Source organism: Physella acuta, unplaced genomic scaffold (genome assembly GCF_028476545.2).
Source record: "Physella acuta isolate Inbredline_101_S28 unplaced genomic scaffold, ASM2847654v3 ptg000958l, whole genome shotgun sequence".
NCBI classification, from domain to species: Eukaryota; Metazoa; Mollusca; class Gastropoda; family Physidae; genus Physella; species Physella acuta.
Window position 1 is genome coordinate 517,314 of NW_026732475.1, and position 21,741 is coordinate 539,054.

At 37.6% G+C, this 21,741-nt stretch overlaps 1 protein-coding gene across 6 annotated transcripts in view; it reads left to right on the forward strand.

The window, feature by feature from the left end:
• The window catches only part of LOC131953835 (high affinity cGMP-specific 3',5'-cyclic phosphodiesterase 9A-like), a 99,664-nt gene that overhangs the window by 31,855 nt on the left and 46,068 nt on the right, over positions 1-21,741 (forward strand). For all 6 annotated transcript variants that reach the window (XM_059317210.1, XM_059317211.1, XM_059317214.1 and 3 more), the window contains exon 5: positions 16,269-16,323. In XM_059317210.1, the coding sequence (XP_059173193.1) occupies positions 16,269-16,323 (55 nt within the window). The remainder of the gene's footprint in view (positions 1-16,268; positions 16,324-21,741) is intronic.

The window sequence follows — 21,741 nt, forward strand, 5'->3', positions numbered from 1 at the left end:
ATTTTTTAATATTAAATATTTAACCTTATCAAAGCAATATATTTTACTAAGTGACTACTTAACTGTAAGTTGTTTGCAAGTATAAACATATTAGCTTTATTTTAACATACTTCTAGTCAATATTGATGACATACATGTAATTGTTGATAAAAACCACATTGAAAAAAAACTTCATTTTAAATCCCCAAAATAATGGGGCGCCTTTAAAAAAAATCAAATACGTAGTAGGGAGGTGGGGGGTGCATTTTCACCAACGCGATTAAATGTAGGCCTATATAGGCCCAATTTGGGGGAGGGGGCGGAAGGGGGGGGGCGCAAAATTAATAGTTCGTCCTGGGCGCTGAAATAGATTGCTAAGCCCTTGTATATTACCATCTATATTTTATAAAAGATAATCAAAGTTAGTAATTATTAGGTACTTTTTGATAATGGCGATTACACATTTTTTGCGCCCCCTAGGGATGGCGCCCTAGGCGACCGCCTAGTTCGCCCTATAGGAGCGCCGGCCCTGGAAATATCAAATGTTTCAATTTCTAGGCCTTAAATTTCGACAGGTAAGGCGGAAGTTCAATTAAAACAGTAAATTAAAAAGTATGTTGTAAATTAATTAGTGTTTCGGTGATAAATTCAGGATAAATCCCCAACTAATCTAAATTATTATCAGACATATTCAAATTGTAATTAATTTTATTTTGGTAAATGAAGCTACTCTTGTGTATAAAAATCCCAACTGATCTAAATGAGTAACAAATACATCCAGAATGTAACATTATGGTATATGTTGCGAAGACAACACCCCCCCCCCCCCCGTTTGCCTGTCATTTCCGTGACTACAGAGACCTGCGGAAAAATCCGAGAAAAAATTCTTCCGCGCTGTTCTACAAAATCCAGTCCAATGTCCTCATCCATCTTAATGAACCGGATGTAAACCACACACTACCGGAAGTGGAACTTTGTAGATTAAAAAAAAATCAAGAGCTAAACCCGAAGCTAAGCAGTTTTTACCATCTCGCCTTGACATCACCCCACCCCCATTTCTCGTAGTTTCTCACGTGAGTTTCCGTGACCAGGGACCGTTACTGAGAAATCGCAAATTGGAGTTATTTCCCTTACTTTCGCGGCATTATTTAATCTCTCTAGACCTTTTTTTTTTACCGGAGGAATTTTTATTTCTTGTGGGTCATGTCATTTATGTCATCATGTCATCCAAGACTTCCATGTCATATATGTCTTTCGAGCCATCCACGTCATAAACATTCAAATGCCAAACAACTAACAGTTACTGGTAAAAAAAATAATGGTGCCCAGACTGAAAAGAAACGTTTATGTTTATATAGTCTAGCTAAAAAGTCTTTCTTGAACTAATAACATCCACAATTTTGTGTATTCCTTTTAGCCTAAATAATATCTGTACTAAACGTATACGTTTTAGGTACAGTCCAGATATTATTGGTCCAATCGATTTAAATCAACCCCTAGTTGTTGTTACAGATGTAGTAGTATTGCTGCTTGTAGTAGTATTGCTACTTGTAGTATTGCTACTTGTAGTATTGCTGCTTGTAGTAGTATTGCTACTTGTAGTATTGCTACTTGTAGTATTGCTACTTGTTGTAGCATTGCTACTTGGTGTAGTATTGCTACTTGGTGTAGTATTGCTACTTGGTGTAGTATTGCTACTTGGTGTAGTATTGCTACTTGGTGTAGGATTGCTACTTGGTGTAGTATTGCTACTTCTGCTATTGAATTGTATTCAGTCTCATATTAAAATTATTATTAAATACAAATATCCCTAATTAGAATATCACTTAAAAACAAATACATTTTTTTTATTTCTTTGGAAGGACGAAAAAACTGACAAAGGGTTTTCAACTGGACATTACATACTACTTTCAAAGCCAACGCTGATAAAACAAGCATAAAATAAAATCATTTTCGGTACTTATCCCAAATTTTTTTCAAAAGTATATTTTTCCTATCCTATAAAAGGTTCATTATCCTAAACCTTCATTACCGAGCACTCAACGAAGTACGTCACACCTAATGAAGACTAATGCGCTAATGCACGGCTAACACGCATTAAGGTTGCCTCCCATTACATTAAGGCACTCATTGCTTCCCCTTGGACATTAGTAAAACTAATTTCCCGAGCTTAGTGAAAGACGTCATATGAGTAGTTTCCCCCTCCCTCTGTGTGGTGTCCTCTCCTTCCTTCTTTGTAGTGTCCCCCCTCCCTCTTCTGCCGTCCCACCCCACATCTCCCTACGTCATCTGTCCTTGACTCATGTCTATGTCATCTGTCAACATTAACATCTGCCTACATCATGTCTACATCATCTGTCTACATCATCTGTCTACATCATCTGTCAACATTAACATCTGCCTACATCATGTCTACATCATCTGTCTACATCATCTGTCTACATCATCTGTCTACATCATCTGTCTACATCATCTGTCTACACCATCTGTCTACATCATCTGTCTACATCATGTTTACATCTGCCTACATCATCTGTCTACATCATCTGTCTACATCATTTGTCTACATCATCTGTCTACATCATCTGTCTACATCATCTGTCTACATCATCTGTCTACATCATCTGTCTACATCATCTGTCTACATCATCTGTCTACATCATGTCTACATCATGTCTACATCATGTCTACATCATCTGTCTACACCATCTGTCTACACCATCTGTCTACACCATCTGTCTACATCATCTGTCTACATCATCTGTCTACATCATCTGTCTACATCATGTCTACATCATGTCTACATCATGTCTACATCATCTGTCTACATCATCTGTCTACATCATCTGTCTACATCATCTGTCTACATCATCTGTCTACATCATCTGTCTACATCATCAGTCTACATCATCTGTCTACATCATCTGTCTACATCATCTGTCTACATCATGTCTACATCATCTGTCTACATTATCTGTCTACATCATGTTTACATCTGCCTACATCATCTGTCTACATCATCTGTCTACATCATCTGTCTACACCATCTGTCTACATCATCTGTCTACATCATGTTTACATCTGCCTACATCATCTGTCTACATCATCTGTCTACATCATCTGTCTACATCATGTCTACATCATCTGTCTACATCATCTGTCTACATCATCTGTCTACATCATCTGTCTACATCATCTGTCTACATCATCTGTCTACATCATCTGTCTACATCATGTCTACATCATCTGTCTACATCATCTGTCTACATCATCTGTCTACATCATCTGTCTACATCATCTGTCTACATCATGTTTACATCTGCCTACATCATCTGTCTACATCATCTGTCTACATCATCTGTCTACATCATCTGTCTACATCATCTGTCTACATCATGTTTACATCTGCCTACATCATCTGTCTACATCATCTGTCTACATCATCTGTCTACATCAATTGTCTACATCATCTGTCTACATCATCTGTCTACATCATCTGTCTACATCATCTGTCTACATCATGTTTACATCTGCCTAATCATCTGTCTACATCATCTGTCTACATCATCTGTCTACATCATCTGTCTACATCATCTGTCTACATCATCTGTCTATATCATGTTTACATCTGCCTACATCATCTGTCTACATCATCTGTCTACATCATCTGTCTACATCATTTGTCTACATCATCTGTCTACATCATCTGTCTACATAATCTGTCTACATCATCTGTCTACATTATCTGTCTACGTCATCTGTCTACATCATCCGTCTACATCATGTCTACATTATCTGTCTACATCATCTGTCTACATCATCTGTCTACATCATCTGTCTACATCATCTGTCTACATCATTTGTCTACATCATCTGTCTACATCATCTGTCTACATCATCTGTCTACATCATGTCTACATCATCTGTCTACATCATCTGTCTACATCATTTGTCTACATCATCTGTCTACATCATCTGTCTACATCATCTGTCTACATCATGTCTACATCATCTGTCTACATCATCTGTCTACATCATCTGTCTACATCATGTCTACATCATCTGTCTACATCATCAGTCTACATCATCTAAGGCATCTGTCTACATCATCTGTCTACATCATCTGTCTACATCATCTGTCTACATCATCTGTCTACATCATCTGTCTACATCATCTGTCTACATCATCTGTCTACATCATCTGTCTACATCATCTGTCTACAACATCTGTCTACATCATCTGTCTACATCATCTGTCTACATCATCTGTCTACATCATCTGTCTACATCATCTGTCTACATCATCAGTCTACATCATCTAAGGCATCTGTCTATATCATCTGTCTACATCATCTGTCTACATCATCTGTCTACATCATCTGTCTACATCATCTGTCTACATCATCTGTCTACATCATCTGTCTACATCATGTCTACATCATCTGTCTACATCATGTCTACATCATCTGTCTACATCATCTGTCTACATCATCTGTCTACATCATCTGTCTACATCATCTGTCTACATCATCTGTCTACATCATCTGTCTACATCATCTGTCTACATCATCTGTCTACATCATCTGTCTACATCATCTGTCTACATCATCTGTCTACATCATCTGTCTACATCATCTGTCTACATCATCTGTCTACATCATCTGTCTACATCATGTCTACATCATCTGTCTACATCATCTGTCTACATCATCTGTCTACATCATGTCTACATCATCTGTCTACATCATCAGTCTACATCATCTAAGGCATCTGTCTACATCATCTGTCTACATCATCTGTCTACATCATCTGTCTACATCATCTGTCTACATCATCTGTCTACATCATCTGTCTACATCATCTGTCTACATCATCTGTCTACATCATCTGTCTACATCATCTGTCTACATCATCTGTCTACATCATCTGTCTACATCATCTGTCTACATCATCTGTCTACATCATCAGTCTACATCATCTAAGGCATCTGTCTACATCATCTGTCTACATCATCTGTCTACATCATCTGTCTACATCATCTGTCTACATCATCTGTCTACATCATCTGTCTACATCATCAGTCTACATCATCTAAGGCATCTGTCTACATCATCTGTCTACATCATCTGTCTACATCATCTGTCTACATCATCTGTCTACATCATCTGTCTACATCATCAGTCTACATCATCTAAGGCATCTGTCTACATCATCTGTCTACATCATCTGTCTACATCATCTGTCTACATCATCTGTCTACATCATCTGTCTACATCATCTGTCTACATCATGTCTACATCATCTGTCTACATCATGTCTACATCATCTGTCTACATCATCTGTCTACATCATCTGTCTACATCATCTGTCTACATCATCTGTCTACATCATCTGTCTACATCATCTGTCTACATCATCTGTCTACATCATCTGTCTACATCATCTGTCTACATCATCTGTCTACATCATCTGTCTACATCATCTGTCTACATCATCTGTCTACATCATCTGTCTACATCATGTCTACATCATCTGTCTACATCATCAGTCTACATCATCTAAGGCATCTGTCTACATCATCTGTCTACATCATCTGTCTACATCATCTGTCTACATCATCTGTCTACATCATCTGTCTACATCATCTGTCTACATCATCTGTCTACATCATATGTCTACATCATCTGTCTACATCATGTCTACATCATCTGTCTACATCATCAGTCTACATCATCTAAGGCATCTGTCTACATCATCTGTCTACATCATCTGTCTACATCATCTGTCTACATCATCAGTCTACATCATCTAAGGCATCTGTCTACATTATCTGTCTACATCATCTGTCTACATCATCTCTACATCATCTGTCTACATCATCTGTCTACATCATCTGTCTACATAATCTGTCTACATCATCTGTCTACATCATCTGTCTACATCATCTGTCTACATCATCTGTCTACATCATCTGTCTACATCATCTGTCTACATCATCTGTCTACATCATCTGTCTACATCATCTGTCTACAACATCTGTCTACATCATCTGTCTACATCATCTGTCTACATCATCTGTCTACATCATCTGTCTACATCATCTGTCTACATCATCTGTCTACATCATCTGTCTACATCATCTGTCTACATCATCTGTCTACATCATCTGTCTACATCATCTGTCTACATCATCTGTCTACAACATCTGTCTACATCATCTGTCTACATCATCTGTCTACATCATCTGTCTACATCATCTGTCTACATCATCTGTCTACATCATCTGTCTACATCATCTGTCTACATCATCAGTCTACATCATGTCTACATCATCTGTCTACATCATCTGTCTACATCATCTGTCTACATCATCTGTCTACATCATCAGTCTACATCATCTAAGGCATCTGTCTACATCATCTGTCTACATCATCTGTCTACATCATCTGTCTACATCATCTGTCTACATCATCTGTCTACATCATCTGTCTACATCATCAGTCTACATCATCTAAGGCATCTGTCTACATCATGTCTACATCATCTGTCTACATCATCTGTCTACATCATCTGTCTACATCATCTGTCTACATCATCTGTCTACATCATCTGTCTACATCATCTGTCTACATCATCTGTCTACATCATCTGTCTACATCATCTGTCTACATCATGTCTACATCATCTGTCTACATCATGTCTACATCATCTGTCTACATCATCTGTCTACATCATCTGTCTACATCATCTGTCTACATCATCTGTCTACATCATCTGTCTACATCATCTGTCTACATCATCTGTCTACATCATCTGTCTACATCATCTGTCTACATCATCTGTCTACATCATCTGTCTACATCATCTGTCTACATCATCTGTCTACATCATGTCTACATCATGTCTACATCATCTGTCTACATCATCTGTCTAAGGCATCTGTCTACATCATCTGTCTACATCATCTGTCTACGTCATTATGTCTACATCATCCGTCTGCATCATCTGTCTACATCATCTGTCTACATCATCTGTCTACATCATCTGTCTAAGGCATCTGTCTACGTCATCTGTCTACGTCATTATGTCTACATCATGTCTACATCATCTGTCTACATCATCTGTCTACATCATGTCTACATCATCTGTCTACATCATCTGTCTACTTCATCTGTCTACATCATCCGTCTGCATCATCTGTCTACATCATCTGTCTACATCATGTCTACATCATCTGTCTACATCATCTGTCTACTTCATCTGTCTACATCATCTGTCTACATCATCTGTCTAAGGCATCTGTCTACTTCATCTGTCTACGGCATTATGTCTACATCATCTGTCTACATCATCTGTCTACATCATCTGTCTACATCATCTGTCTACATCATCTGTCTACATCATGTCTACATCATCTGTCTACATCATCTGTCTACATTATCTATCTACAACATCCATCTACACTATCTGTTAGCAAAGTTTTTATACACTCCACTCGTTAATATTTACTTTATTTACTTTAGCAAAAAAAAAAGCATTTTCAGCAAAATTACCACTACATAAACTTGATGTTAAAAATACAACTTAATGTGATCCATAAAACAACATTATCCCCACTTATCCTCTCAAATAAATCTTAATTATCCCGAAAAGCTAAACGCTTAATTTAGCCCCACACAAAAACGACACCGCTTCCTACTCAATTTTTTTTAAGGATTCAGCACACATTTGAATTTAAAGGGAAATAATCTGGCGCTTGAGTGCTCGCATGAACGCCGCTGAAATTTGTGTATCTAAATTTAGGCGACCCGCATGGGGGTGGAGGGGGGATATTGGAGGGGGGGGGTGATTGACGTCACGGCTGCAGTTTAAAACGGGAACCTTGTGTGAGGTTTCGTTTGTGGAGGTCCTAATTAATTTGAAACTGATAAATGATTGTGGTAGGATAATTGATTTTAAAAATTTGAAAACAAGCCCTCCCCTCCGCAAAATTTCAAACATTGTTTAATCTATTAATTAGGCACCAAACTCAATCATAGTCCAGTAGTCATCCAATTCAACCATGGTCCATTTCAAATATAAATTAGGCTACCACATGAATTACCAAAAGCATTCGTTTTAAATCAATCACTCAATAAATTGTTCTAATTTTTGGGACTTTAAACTGAAATTTTACAACTAAAGAAATTCTGTTCACTTTCGTTACTCGTCTAGTAGGAGATTCCCCCCCCCCCCCCTCCCCTCACCGTTGTTTTCACAACAATATTTCGGCACACGAACAATTCAACGTTACGGTAGTTGCACTGTATGTACAGGTCTTTGGTTTCCAGTTATTCTTGCTTGTGGATAGGTCGCTAATATGGGCCGTCATTATGGGCCGCCAGTATGGACCGCCATTATTGAGCGCCATTAAAGACCGCAAATGTGGGCCGACATTATAGATCGCCTTAATGGCCCACCATGAAGGACCGCCATTATAGCTATTTGGGGTGCTATAACTGCCCGCCATAATAGGGCGCCACCTACTACACCCCGAAGTTCTCCCCTGAACGATTTCTCCAACGTGTGCCCCACCCAGCCCCACCCTTTTCTAATGCGCCTACTCTCGATATTCGCTTGACTTATGTGCTAAAAGTTTTTAATCTTTACTCTTTCTAAAGTATAACTATAAACCCAACCAAGATATTAAGAATAACTGTTTTAATGTAGCTTCTGTAAAAATGTTGACGCATGGACGTGATGAAAATAAGCCAAACTTGTCTAATTAATTGTCTGTTAATTATCTAAAAGCAAATACCTGCCGTCTGGTCAGTTTCGGTTTTATTTTCTAATTCTGAAATGAAAACGGGTGTGTAATCTCTAAGTTAAATATTAGACTTTAATTAAAATTCTAGATGGTCTGGAGTGTCGGGGGGGGGGGGGGGGGAGTTTTCGTCTGAAAATGGATTTTTTTTTCCACAAGTCAAGAATAGATCGTAGTTGTTGCCTTCAATTCAATGCGGCTGGCAAATCATAAGGTTGTAATAAAGATTGCCACAAGCTGTCGCAGGCTGTCACAAGCTGTCACAGATTGTCACATGACTGTCAAAGACTGTCGCAGGCTGTCAAAGAGTTTCACCATTTTGTACGTGTGTACAGCAACATGGCCAATAAGAAACATAAACTACGACGAAAAGATAAGCGATGTGTTGATAAAGAAAATAGTTACGGTACCCATGTTTTGTTTGTTTTTTCTCCGAAATCACGTGTACGAGTTATGATTACAGTTAGAATTAGGGTTTGGATTAGGTTCAGTGATTAGGCTATGGTAACAATTATTTTTATAGGGATACGCCTACTTTTTTCTCAAAATCTCTGAATATGTTGTTACCACATTTGGGACACGATTACTTTTTCTTAAAAAAAACTTCAAATAATCCCCAACAATCACGCAACCACAAGAATAATATTTTAGATTACTAAAACATCACGTATATAGTTCTAAATTAATTCTAATCTAACACGAAAATAACATTTTAGATTACTTAAACACCACGTATATAGTTCTAAATTTATTCAAATCTAACACGAAAATAACATTTCACAAAAGACTTTATAAACCAAGCCTAGCTTCCACAGCTAAAACGGAAACTAATCAGCCTTTTTTTAATACACCGGACGCCAGTGCTAAAGCCTTGCTTTCATTGATACATAATAAACGGAACAAAATATTTTGAATCAATTCAACCTAGAATTTTGATGCCATTTCGAGGATTTAAACATAAAAGCTTTTTGTCTACAATAATTAGAACGCCGTCGCTAAACAAAAATCTAAAACATTTTTGAACAAAATTTAGATGTCATGAAAAAAGATTCAGACATTCAGTCGGAAACGGCTGAGCACTCATTGAATGGAACTCAGCGTTCCTGGCTTATTAGAGAGTCTGAAGTGACGCGAGGTCGACGTCATTATCGTCATCAGAGCTACCAGAAGAATAGGCCGTTGTCTCGGTACTAGAGAATTACCAGAGGAATCTTGCCCGAGTGGCAGTCGTATAGAAATTTCTAGAGAGATAAGTCTAGAAATATTTTTTTATGGAAGAAATATTTTGGTTTGTTTATACTGACATCATGGAAATAATTTGTTTAAGATATAAAATATGGTTTTTTTTATTTGTTTATAATAAAAGACTACATTCTAACACATATCAGAAAAAAAAATATTTATGAAGTAAATATTGCAGTATAAGGTATATGGCTTTGTCTGGTGCGTGGGTTAATTGGCCTGGGATTTATTTTTAAGCAAATGGGAATATGTATCACGTGATCAGATGCTGTTGTTTACAAAACCAAACCATTCAGTTTTGTACAAATTGTTCTCAAGTTAAGGCCAAAAACTATGATCTAAAAATATAATCCTGAAACAAATACATTTTAGTTTACAAAAATATTTAGTTTTCCTAATACGGATGTATTAATGTATTCAAGACTATTGCTTATTTACAAGTAAATGCATTAAAATATCTAAATAACAATGAAAAATGGTATTATTAATTTGTCAAAATATTCGAGTGTATTACTGGTACATCTATAATATATCAAAATACTGACACCTATATTGTATATCAAGCATTTGGAGCATGTATATCAAAGTATTCGAACCTGTATTATACATCAAAGTATTGGAACCTGTATTATATATCAAAGTATTCGAACGTGTATTATATATCAAAGTATTGGAACCTGTATTATATATCAAAGTATTACAGCCTGTATTATATATCAAAGTATTGGAACCTGTATGATATATCAAAATCTGTTTGACATATCAAAGCAATATCACTCATAGCATCGGTCCAATTGCGATTGATGCTTCCCAATTTTCCAGAAGATTCTTCCGTGTGATCTTGTATGACAAAGCCTGCCTCTTATTATTTCTAAAACATGCCCGACGTCTGCCCAAGATGGACGGGCTAATTTTGGCGGGAAGACGGATGGCGGGAAGCTAATGGTCCAGATGAAGCAATGTCTGAGTCCGATCACTGCGCATGTCCGAAAATGATTGTTGTTTATTTGACGAGGAATTATTTATGGGATGAAAGATGGCTACCGTCACAAGATGGCTACCGTAAAGCACAGTAAAACACAAAAACATCAACTCTACTTCACCTTCGATACGGACCATTATGTCCTTTGTCTGAAATCTCAATAATCATGTTAGCAAATGTCCATAGATATATTTTCTCTTCTATCAAAGCCCAGAACAGATCAAACTGCCCGCGTGTACAGGTCTTTCAACTTTATTTTTATCAGTTTCTCATTATTGTTTTTGTCCTCGCTCAACTTTTGATCTTTCTATTACCGCCTAACAAGTTGCGTGTTGCACATTTGCTACACAACTCACCGTAATAAAAATGCTCATGTCACCGTGACATTATAACCCACTCCATTTTCCCTTTATCACCCCATTTTCCTTGCAATAACACTCATTCACCCATATTTGCCTATCAGAAATTCTATCTACTGATTGTACATTTCATTTTCCATAGCACCAGAAACTTCTAGTTTAATGTTTTAACCGATTCAGTGGCGTAGGCAGGGTTTACAAATGGGGACAGTTAACAATATCCACTGATATACAGTGACGTTTGCAAGTGGGTTGGGGTAGGGGTTAGAACCCCCTTCCTCCCATGGACACCCAAAATGAAAGTACCTCTCATATTATAAACGTATACATATATTTTATCTAATCTTAAATCTTTACTCTAATTATTATTTCATTCTTAGTTAAATTTACCCCAAATTTATCACGATATTTTGTGAATCGACCTACCCTTCACCGTAATACAATTTTTAACATCTTCGTACTAAAATGTAAAGTAGTTGTCAGTTCTTAACGTCGTTACTCTAAATTACCTTTCCATTAGTCAAATTGACCCGTATTACGTCATCGGACTACGGGCCAACCGATCCGACCAATCACATCGTCGCTGCCTCGATCTGGCTTCTCCATTAAATTGTTAGTCATTATATCATGACGGTATAAGACGTCACCAATCACACAGCCGGCGCTAAAATGTTACTGAGTTGAATTTAAAATTCAAGAAATATCTACACACACAATATGTATTCAGCTATTTCATGGCTTTACGATGTATTTATAATTTTAATTTTTAAAAAATAACTTTTATTTTTAAAATTTGAGTTCCTTTTCTACATGATTTGAAGAGCATCCATGCATTTCTTTACGTATTTCATAATTTCAACCCACAGACTGCAAATCTCGTTTTCTACATCCAAACGAGACTTTCACCGAAAGACTTCCGTTAAGCTGCTAGTGTTGAGTTTAACATCCGCCATTATCTACCCATAATGCTCTACCGCCGTTTTTACAGCTGTGTATTCAACAATTAAGCTCTTTAGATGTGCTTCCGTATTGAAAAGAACATAATAAAAAATTAATTACTTTCAAAGTTCTTAACATATTTGAAAAGAAAATGAATTTTTTTATTTTTATAAATTTAATTAACATGCACAAAACGACTCAAGTAAAAGAAATACTTTTATTATAAATATTTTATTTTAAAAAGTGAATGTTGTTCATTTTAAAGAAAATTGACAAAAAACAAAAGATCACCAAATGCTAGTGTGAGGTCGTTTACTTTGATGAACGAACAAACGGAAGTCTCTATAGAATATGCCCTGTGTTGGATATGTACACAAGCAAACGGTTCCTCAAGTAGAGTACGACAGTCGACGCTTATAAAACTTATTTTAGTGGCTTGTGCTTTCACTAAAACATCTACAGAAAGAATTTTTTATTTTATTTTCTTTTTTAACGAGCTGTTTAAAGATTGTTGTAATTTTTAAATACACGTTTTATTTTTATTTTTACAGTTGTATTTAACGCAACTTATCTATTCTAACCCATCAGAGTTTGAGAAAATGTAATCAGAATCTCATTAACTTCAGAGATAAAAGAAATTGGGAGATCAAAGCTGAATAAATAAATTCAATTTAAATTTGAAAGCAAGCAACGTTGTATTCAATTATTAAAACTGTTTAAAGTTGGAAAGTAATCGTTGGCTACGTTAGACAATCTAAGAAGGTTGTTTAAAATTTTAATGATACAATCACAATCAAAGAAGATTGTTTGAGATTTTAATGATACAATCAGGGATGAAAAGAAGTGACGTCACAGTCTGGTATAACAGCACACCTATCAATTCTCACTTGGCTTTTTAACTCTACCCGACCCCTGTCCATATCCCCGTCTCCACCCCTCTCCCCATTCCATGCCACCAATCATGTTCCCCGTCCTGCCCCTACGCGTAACACCCCCTTCCTACCCTTGTCTCTACCCTGTCCCCACATTGTCCCTACTCCTGTTCCCACACTGTCCCTACCCTGTCCCCACATTGTCCCTACCCTGTCCCCACATTGTCCCTACCCCTGTTCCCACACTGTCCCTACTCCTGTTCCCACACTGTCCCTACTCCTGTTCCCACACTGTCCCTACCCCTGTTCCCACACTGTCCCTACCCCTGTCCCCACATTGTCCCTACCCATGTCCCCACTTTGTCCCTACCCCTGTTCCCACACTGTCCCTACCCCTGTCCCCACATTGTCCCTACCCATGTCCCCACTTTGTCCCTACCCCTGTCCCCACATTGTCCCTACCCATGTCCCCACTTTGTCCCTACCCATGTCCCCACATTGTCCCTACCCATGTCCCCACTTTGTCCCTACCCCTGTCCCCACATTGTCCCTACCCATGTCCCCACATTGTCCCTACCCATGTCCCCACACTGTCCCTACCCCTGTCCCCACACTGTCCCTACCCCTGTCCCCACATTGTCCCTACCCATGTCCCCACTTTGTCCCTACCCCTGTCCCCACATTGTCCCTACCCATGTCCCCACTTTGTCCCTACCCCTGTCCCCACATTGTCCCTACCCATGTTCCCACACTGTCCCTACCCCTGTTCCCACACTATCCCTCCCCTGTCCACCACCCTACCCCTATCCCCGACCCTCCCTGTCCCCCAACCATGTCCCCCCTCACTCAAAACTCCACCAAAACTCCACCACCGTCCACCACAACTCCCCCGCTCCCCAACCACGGGTAAACAACTCCGACCTTGACCTTCAAACCTCTACCCCCCCCCCCAACCTAAATTAATATGCACCACCTGATGTCACTTCCGCATTTCCTAACAGTACACCCTGTTCCCTGGTCTAAAAACTCCCAATCTCATCCAATCCACCTTTATCTCGAGTTCCCCAATTGAAACCACCTGTTTTCTATTGACGGGCATGAATCCCATTATCCGCCATCGGCCCCACACAGGAAATTCAATCATTTATTTACAAAAAAATAAAAATGAAAACGAGGTTGTATCTTTTATCGAAACAATTTCGTCAGGTCACTAGCTTGACCTTGGTCAGTCTAGATCAGTGACGTAACGACCACAACACCGCGTCACTATGTGACGCAGATGCGTCCACGCCTGACGCCAAATTTGATTTCATCCAATCACGACCAATCCTCGCCGTCACGTGACTTCATATCGTGACACGTCATCGTGTCACGAGGGTGTTGTTTACCTGCGTTCGAGGGCGATGTCATTTTTATCAGGCTAATTTGTCGGGGGTACTTTTGTGCTTAAGCTATTACCGTCGCCCAATTTCCTTTGGTCGACGCTTCTAACGGAGATTACCCTTGTTGATTTATTCAAAGCTTTTCATCTACGACAGTAAAAGATAAAAACAACTTTAAAGTAAATGTAATCATCAGTCAACAACAAAAAACAAAAACAAATGAGTTTTGTTTTTTGACGAATAGTGCAGGTGACCAACATAGGTGGTTGTTCGATTTAATTTCGGCGTGTTTTTATTCTTGTCGAATGTAGTTGCTGTTGTTGTTTAATTTTGTTGCTGCTGTTGGTGTCTAATGTTGTTGTTGTCTAATGTTGTTGTTGTCTAATTATGTTGTTTTTGTTGTTGTCTAATTATGTTGTCGCTGTTGTTTTCTAATGTTGTTGTCGGTGTTGTTTTCTAATGTTGTTTTTGTCTAATTATGTTGTTGTTAATGTCTGTTTTTATTGTTGTTGTCTAATTATGTTGTTGTTGTTGTCTATTTTTATTGTTGTTGTCTAATTATGTTGTTTTTTTTCTAATGTTGTTGTTGTCTAATTATGTTGTTGTTGTTGTCTATTTTTATTGTTGTTGTCTAATTATGTTGTTGTTGTTTTCTAATGTTGTTGTTGTCTAATGTTGTTGTTGTTTTCTAATGTTGTTGTTGTCTAATGTTGTTGTTATGTCTAATTTTGTTATTGTTGTTGATGTCTAATGTTGTTGTTATGTCTAATTTTGTTATTGTTGTTGATGTCTAATGTTGTTGTTATGTCTAATTTTGTTATTGTTGTTGATGTCTAGTGTTGTTCTTGTGAGCTGATCTGTAGTTTAAGCATAAAAATCCACAACAAATAAAATATTATATTCTTGTGTCTCACTAAACACCGAGAGCTTTGTCTACCCTTTCCAAACTACGAATGTGCAACAGCACTGCGAAATCTGTTCTCCTCTATGGTTCTCTGACGTGGAGAGTAACACAAACTAATCACAACAAACTCCAGACTTTCATCAAAGAGTGCGTCCGCCGTATATTGAACATCAGGTGGCCTGAAAAACATTACCAATGCCGAACTGTGAAGAAAAAATTAGGCAAGATCCTATTGGTGCTATCGTCCAAAACTGAGTACGATGGAGAGGTGTGGCTGTGTCCTTACTCTCCACAAGGGGTCCACAGATATGGCGATTATAATATGTGTCTAATGACTTGATTTAATATGCGTTTTTTGGCAATACATGTTATGATTGCTTTGTAAAGTAAAGCCATGTCGAATTAATTAACTGAATAAACATGTGTTTCATTACTTAAATTCAGTATTTGTGTCATCTCCTAAATCCAACATTTATTTCTTCATCTAAAACCAACATTCGTTACAATATCTTAATCAAACATTTGTTTGATCTCCAAAATTCAACATTTTTTTCACCACCAAAATCCAATATTTGTTGTATCATCTAAATCCAACAATCGTTTAGATCAAACATTTGTTTCATCCCTTAAATTCAACATTTGTTGTGTCAACTTAATCCAACATTTGATTTTACTACCTAAATCCAACATTTGTTTCAATACCTAAATCCAACATTTGTTTTATCCCCTATATTTAACATTTGTTTCATCACCAAAATCCAACATTTGCTTAGCATCTTAATCCTATTTTTGTTTTCTCCCCTCAGCTGACAACGATGCCTTTCAAGCGGTTCTCACACATGTGGCGGAGCAGCTCAACAGGTAGACACCAATATTTTATACAATTTTTTCTCATGTGTGGGGGTTGTGTGTTGGGTTGTGTGTGAGGTAGTGTATGGATGTGAGGGTAGTTTGTGAGTTGGTGTGGGGGAGCAGCTCAACAGGTAGCCACCGCTATTTTATACAATTTTTTCACATGTGTGGGGACAGTTTGGGGGGGGGGGGGGGTTGTGTGTAAGGGGAGTGTGTGAGGTATTGTGGGGATATTGTGTGAGGTAGTGTGGGGGTGTGGCGTATCAGCTTAACAGCTAGCCTACACCATCTTACTTTCATGTGTGTGGGAGAGTGTGGGAGAAGATCCAAAATATGGTGGTGTGGGTGTGTATGGGAGCAATCTATATTGGTTTGGTTATATGTGTGTATGTATGTGCGTGTGTGGAATGTGTGCGGAGTGTGTGTAAAGTATGTGAGGGAAGTTATTTGAATGAGTCGCGACACTGCGTGTAAGTTGTCACTATAAAAAAAAAACAATCGTCATATTTTCTGCGTCTTTACACCTCCCACAAATGAGTGTCTATACACCTCACTCAAATAACTATATACAACTGGTCTAAAAGTAAATATTCACCACATGAACACCACGCACTCACACACTGACGTTAAACACATAAAAACACACGCATCTATTTTTTTTTAAAGTTATTTACAGACGGCTTAATCAAGCGCCTCCTGGTGTACCTGAGATAATGTCCTTTACGACTGCGCCGAGAAGAATGTTGATATCCCCAGCTAAAGTACCTTATCATTAGGGTTGCTGCCTCTTCTTGTACTGCAACTCTACTGTTCCACTTTTGGGATCGTTGAACTTATACTGTTACTGCTACTGTTTACTATCGTGATAATAGGGCTGGTAAGTAGGTCACCAACCAGTTATACGGCTCAATAAAACCTGCATGAGCCATAGAAGTGGTTGGTGACCTACTTACCAGCCCTATAGGGCAACATACTGTTACTGTTAATTATCGTGACGGTTGGACCTCTACTGTTCCAGATTTCAGACCCCAAAAGAAAAGTCGAACGCAAGAAATGTTGTTGTGAACTACCAAGAAACGTTGATATTTTGACCGCTAAATATAGCTCTATCTAAGAGCAGATAACTCTCATTAAAAAAAAGTAGTTCGAGGTCTCAGGTAGAGTTCCCGTCTACTTCTAGTCTACCCCGATCAATAGGGTCAAATAAAACCGTAACTACTCCTTACTAGAGGAGCCTCTATTTCCTCCCTCGCCCTACACGCACCAGAACACGCTCTCCACCCCACTCCACTCCCTAGTGTTAGAGAAAACCCAACCGAATTTCCTCACTTGTAACCACCAAACACAACTAATTTCCTTACCGAGATTATTTTTAGAAGATACCATTTTCCAAAATATTTCATTTTTTTTTTAAATTAAATTTTGTGCCCAACCGTGCGCACATTTGCGGCTTGTGAAAAAACAACCTAAACGCTACATATAAGTGCTCAGTTGTTTTTTTATGAAATAAATATTATAACTCACTGCTGTTAAAAGAGATTTCGTGAACTGATGGTTTTTAAGCTTTTCCTGTAGCCATGTATTATAGAAGGAGAGGGGGGGGGGGTCTGAACGTTAGAAACTTTTTTCTGGCATGGTCTCTATTCCAATCGTTTGCTGCAATAGCCTGCACTTTTTCACGTGACCTCTCAAGGACATGTCACCATCCCATGACCTCTCGAGAACTTCACCTCGCGCCGTCAGCTCTCCGCCCCTGACCTTTGCCCCACGTATGAAACGTTAAAGGTCATTTGCCCTCTGGCATCCTCTAAGAAACGGCCGTGAAATTTTCTTTTTTCTGGAAACTTCCAGACGATGCTGACGTCACTACATCTCTACTGTGGCCATGTGTGAGAAAGTCTGTTTAAAAAACTCGACCCTAAACCTAAAAAACTTGACCCTAACCCTAAAAAACTTGACCCTAATCCTAAAAAAAACCTGCCCCTAACCCTAAAAAACTTGACTCTAACCCTAAAAACCTGACCCTAACCCTAAAAACCTGACCCTAACCCTAAAAAACTTGACCCTAACACTAAAAAACTTGACCCTAACACTAAAAAACCTGACCCTAACCCTAAAAAACTTGACCCTAACACTAAAAAACTTGACCCTAACACTAAAAAATAAAAAACTTGACCCTAACACTAAAAAACCTGACCCTAACCCTAAAAAACTTGACCCTAACACTAAAAAACTTGACCCTAACACTAAAAAACTTGACCCTAACACTAAAAAACCTGACCCTAACCCTAAAAAACTTGACCCTAACACTAAAAAACTTGACCCTAACACTACAAAATAAAAAACTTGACCCTAACACTAAAAAACCTGACCCTAACCCTAAAAAACTTGACCCTAACACTAAAAAACCTGACCCTAACCCTAAAAACCTGACCCTAACACTAAAAAACTTGACCCTAACACTAAAAAAATAAATAACTTGACCCTAACACTAAAAAACCTGACCCTAACCCTAAAAACCTGACCCTAACACTAAAAAACTTGACCCTAACACTAAAAAATAAAAAAAAAACTTGACCCTAACACTAAAAAACTTGACCCTAACACTAAAAAACTTGACCCTAACACTAAAAAATAAAAAACTTGACCCTAACACTAAAAAACTTGACCCTAACACTAAAAAATAAAAAACTTGACCCTAACACTAAAAAACCTGACCCTAACACTAAAAAACTTGACCCTAACACTAAAAAACTTGACCCTAACACTAAAAAATAAAAAAAACTTGACCCTAACACTAAAAAACTTGACCCTAACACTAAAAAACTTGACCCTAACACTAAAAAACTTGACCCTAACACTAAAAAATAAAAAAAACTTGACCCTAACACTAAAAAACTTGACCCTAACACTAAAAAACTTGACCCTAACACTAAAAAATAAAAAAAACTTGACCCTAACACTAAAAAACTTGACCCTAACACTAAAAAACTTGACCCTAACACTAAAAAATAAAAAAAACTTGACCCTAACACTAAAAAACTTGACCCTAACACTAAAAAACTTGACCCTAACACTAAAAAATAAAAAAAACTTGACCCTAACACTAAAAAACTTGACCCTAACACTAAAAAACTTGACCCTAACACTAAAAAATAAAAAAAACTTGACCCTAACACTAAAAAACTTGACCCTAACACTAAAAAACTTGACCCTAACACTAAAAAACTTGACCCTAACACTAAAAAACTTGACCCTAACACTAAAAAATAAAAAACTTGACCCTAACAGCGATACTCTCAGGTTTCAACAAAACATCCTTGATACGCCATGATGGTGTCATGTGGGTGTTTCTGTTAGAAGTTTTCTCATGAATGAATTCAAACGTGCAAGACTAAAATTAAAATTAGAAAAATTAAAAGTACTTGACCAAACCTAGCTGATTGGGGCGGCACCAACAATAGAAAAATGAAAAGAAGGCTACTCCAGTCGATTAGGGCGTCACAAAACACAGAAAAATGAAAAGTAGGCTACTCCAGTCGATAAGGGCGTCACAAAACACAGAAAAATGAAAAGAAGGCTACTCCAGTCGATAAGGGCGTCACAAAACACAGAAAAATGAAAAGTAGGCTACTCCAGTCGATAAGGGCGTCACAAAACACAGAAAAATGAAAAGTAGGCTACTCCAGTCGATAAGGGCGTCACAAAACACAGAAAAATGAAAAGTAGGCTACTCCAGTCGATAAGGGCGTCACAAAACAGAAAAATAAAAAGTAGGCTACTCCAGTCGATAAAGGCGTCACAAAACAGAAAAATAAAAAGTAGGCTACTCCAGTCGATAAAGGCGTCACAAAACAGAAAAATAAAAAGTAGGCTACTCCAGTCGATAAAGGCGTCACAAAACAGAAAAATAAAAAGTAGGCTACTCCAGTCGATAAAGGCATCACAAAACAGAAAAAAGAAAAGTAGGCTACTCCAGTCGATAAAGGCGTCACAAAACAGAAAAATAAAAAGTAGGCTACTCCAGTCGATAAAGGCGTCACAAAACAGAAAAAAGAAAAGTAGGCTACTCCAGTCGATAAGGGCGTCACCAACACTAGAATGTTCTAGTTCTAAACAAGCAGTGAATAAAACAATCAAGCGTTAAATTATTTTGGCTGAAGAAATTAAAAACCTTGTGTCCTCGCTAGATTAATTAAAATCTAGTCCATCAACCAATCCTTTTTCATTTTTTTATGATTTGATTACCCCGATACTAATTAAAGTAATTAACCACAAGAATACGTGATGTTTGTAAAAAAATAAAAACTTCCAAATGTTTTTATTACCGCGGATCGCAAATTTTGATTCGTCTGTTTCAAGGGCAATTAATTTTATGTCTTAATTATTAAAAAACGCACAATTGATTGGCCTGAATTTATCGGGTCCTATCCTTGTCAAATCAAATTGACGTTTTTTTAATCTGTTCATTTGGGCATGAAACTAGAATAAAAAGTTGAATAAAAAAAATTTATAAGATATAAAGGCGTGTTATAATTTGTTTTTCTTCTACATTGACGATTTCTCAACCAATGGTTCTTAACCTTTTACAGGTACCGAACCCCACCAGTTTTATATGCACATTCACCGAACCCACCAGCAGAGCCGGCGTTAGGAATACGCGGGGCCTAGGGCCAACCATCCGCGCGGGGCCTTTCCATTATATATATATATATATATATATATATATATATATATATATATATATATATATATATATATATATATGTATAAAGGCCTATATAATGTGATGTACACTTAATAACACAAATGTTTTGGATTTTATAAGCTAATGTCAAACTTTCCACTATAATAACAGATTTTATCTCTCCCATGTATTAACCCAATGTTCGTAGTTTTTTTTCCTTTGCTAAGATATTAAATCACTTTTGACAGTTATGTAATTCATACCAAATCACTTAAGAATATTTAATCACGTGCCGAAAAATTTGGAAAATATAGTTTACGATACAGCGAACTGGGCCTGATGTATCAAAACAGTAGGCCTATAGACTTCAAAATTTGTTTAGAATTCATACAATATTTTAAAACCAAAATCATTATTGTCTTAATTATTGAACGGGTGAATCTTTAAGGTGACACAACATAACAACAGTTTTAACTTTCTTCCAAAAAATAATAATAAATCACTCTGTTTAATGCCGCCTGATATAGATCCTAAGCCCCCCCCCCCCCCTCGTCGCCCTCCTCCCACCCCTCTGCATGCAACTGAATGTTAATTTTGTTATACCAAGACAAGTAGGCCTACATATAGAGTTTCTTCCAAGCATCTCTTCGGGGGGGGGGGGGACAAGCCCCCCCCCCGAAAACGAAATGAAATTTATATAATTCATATAGAAAATATATACTTTTAACAGTGTCCGCCCC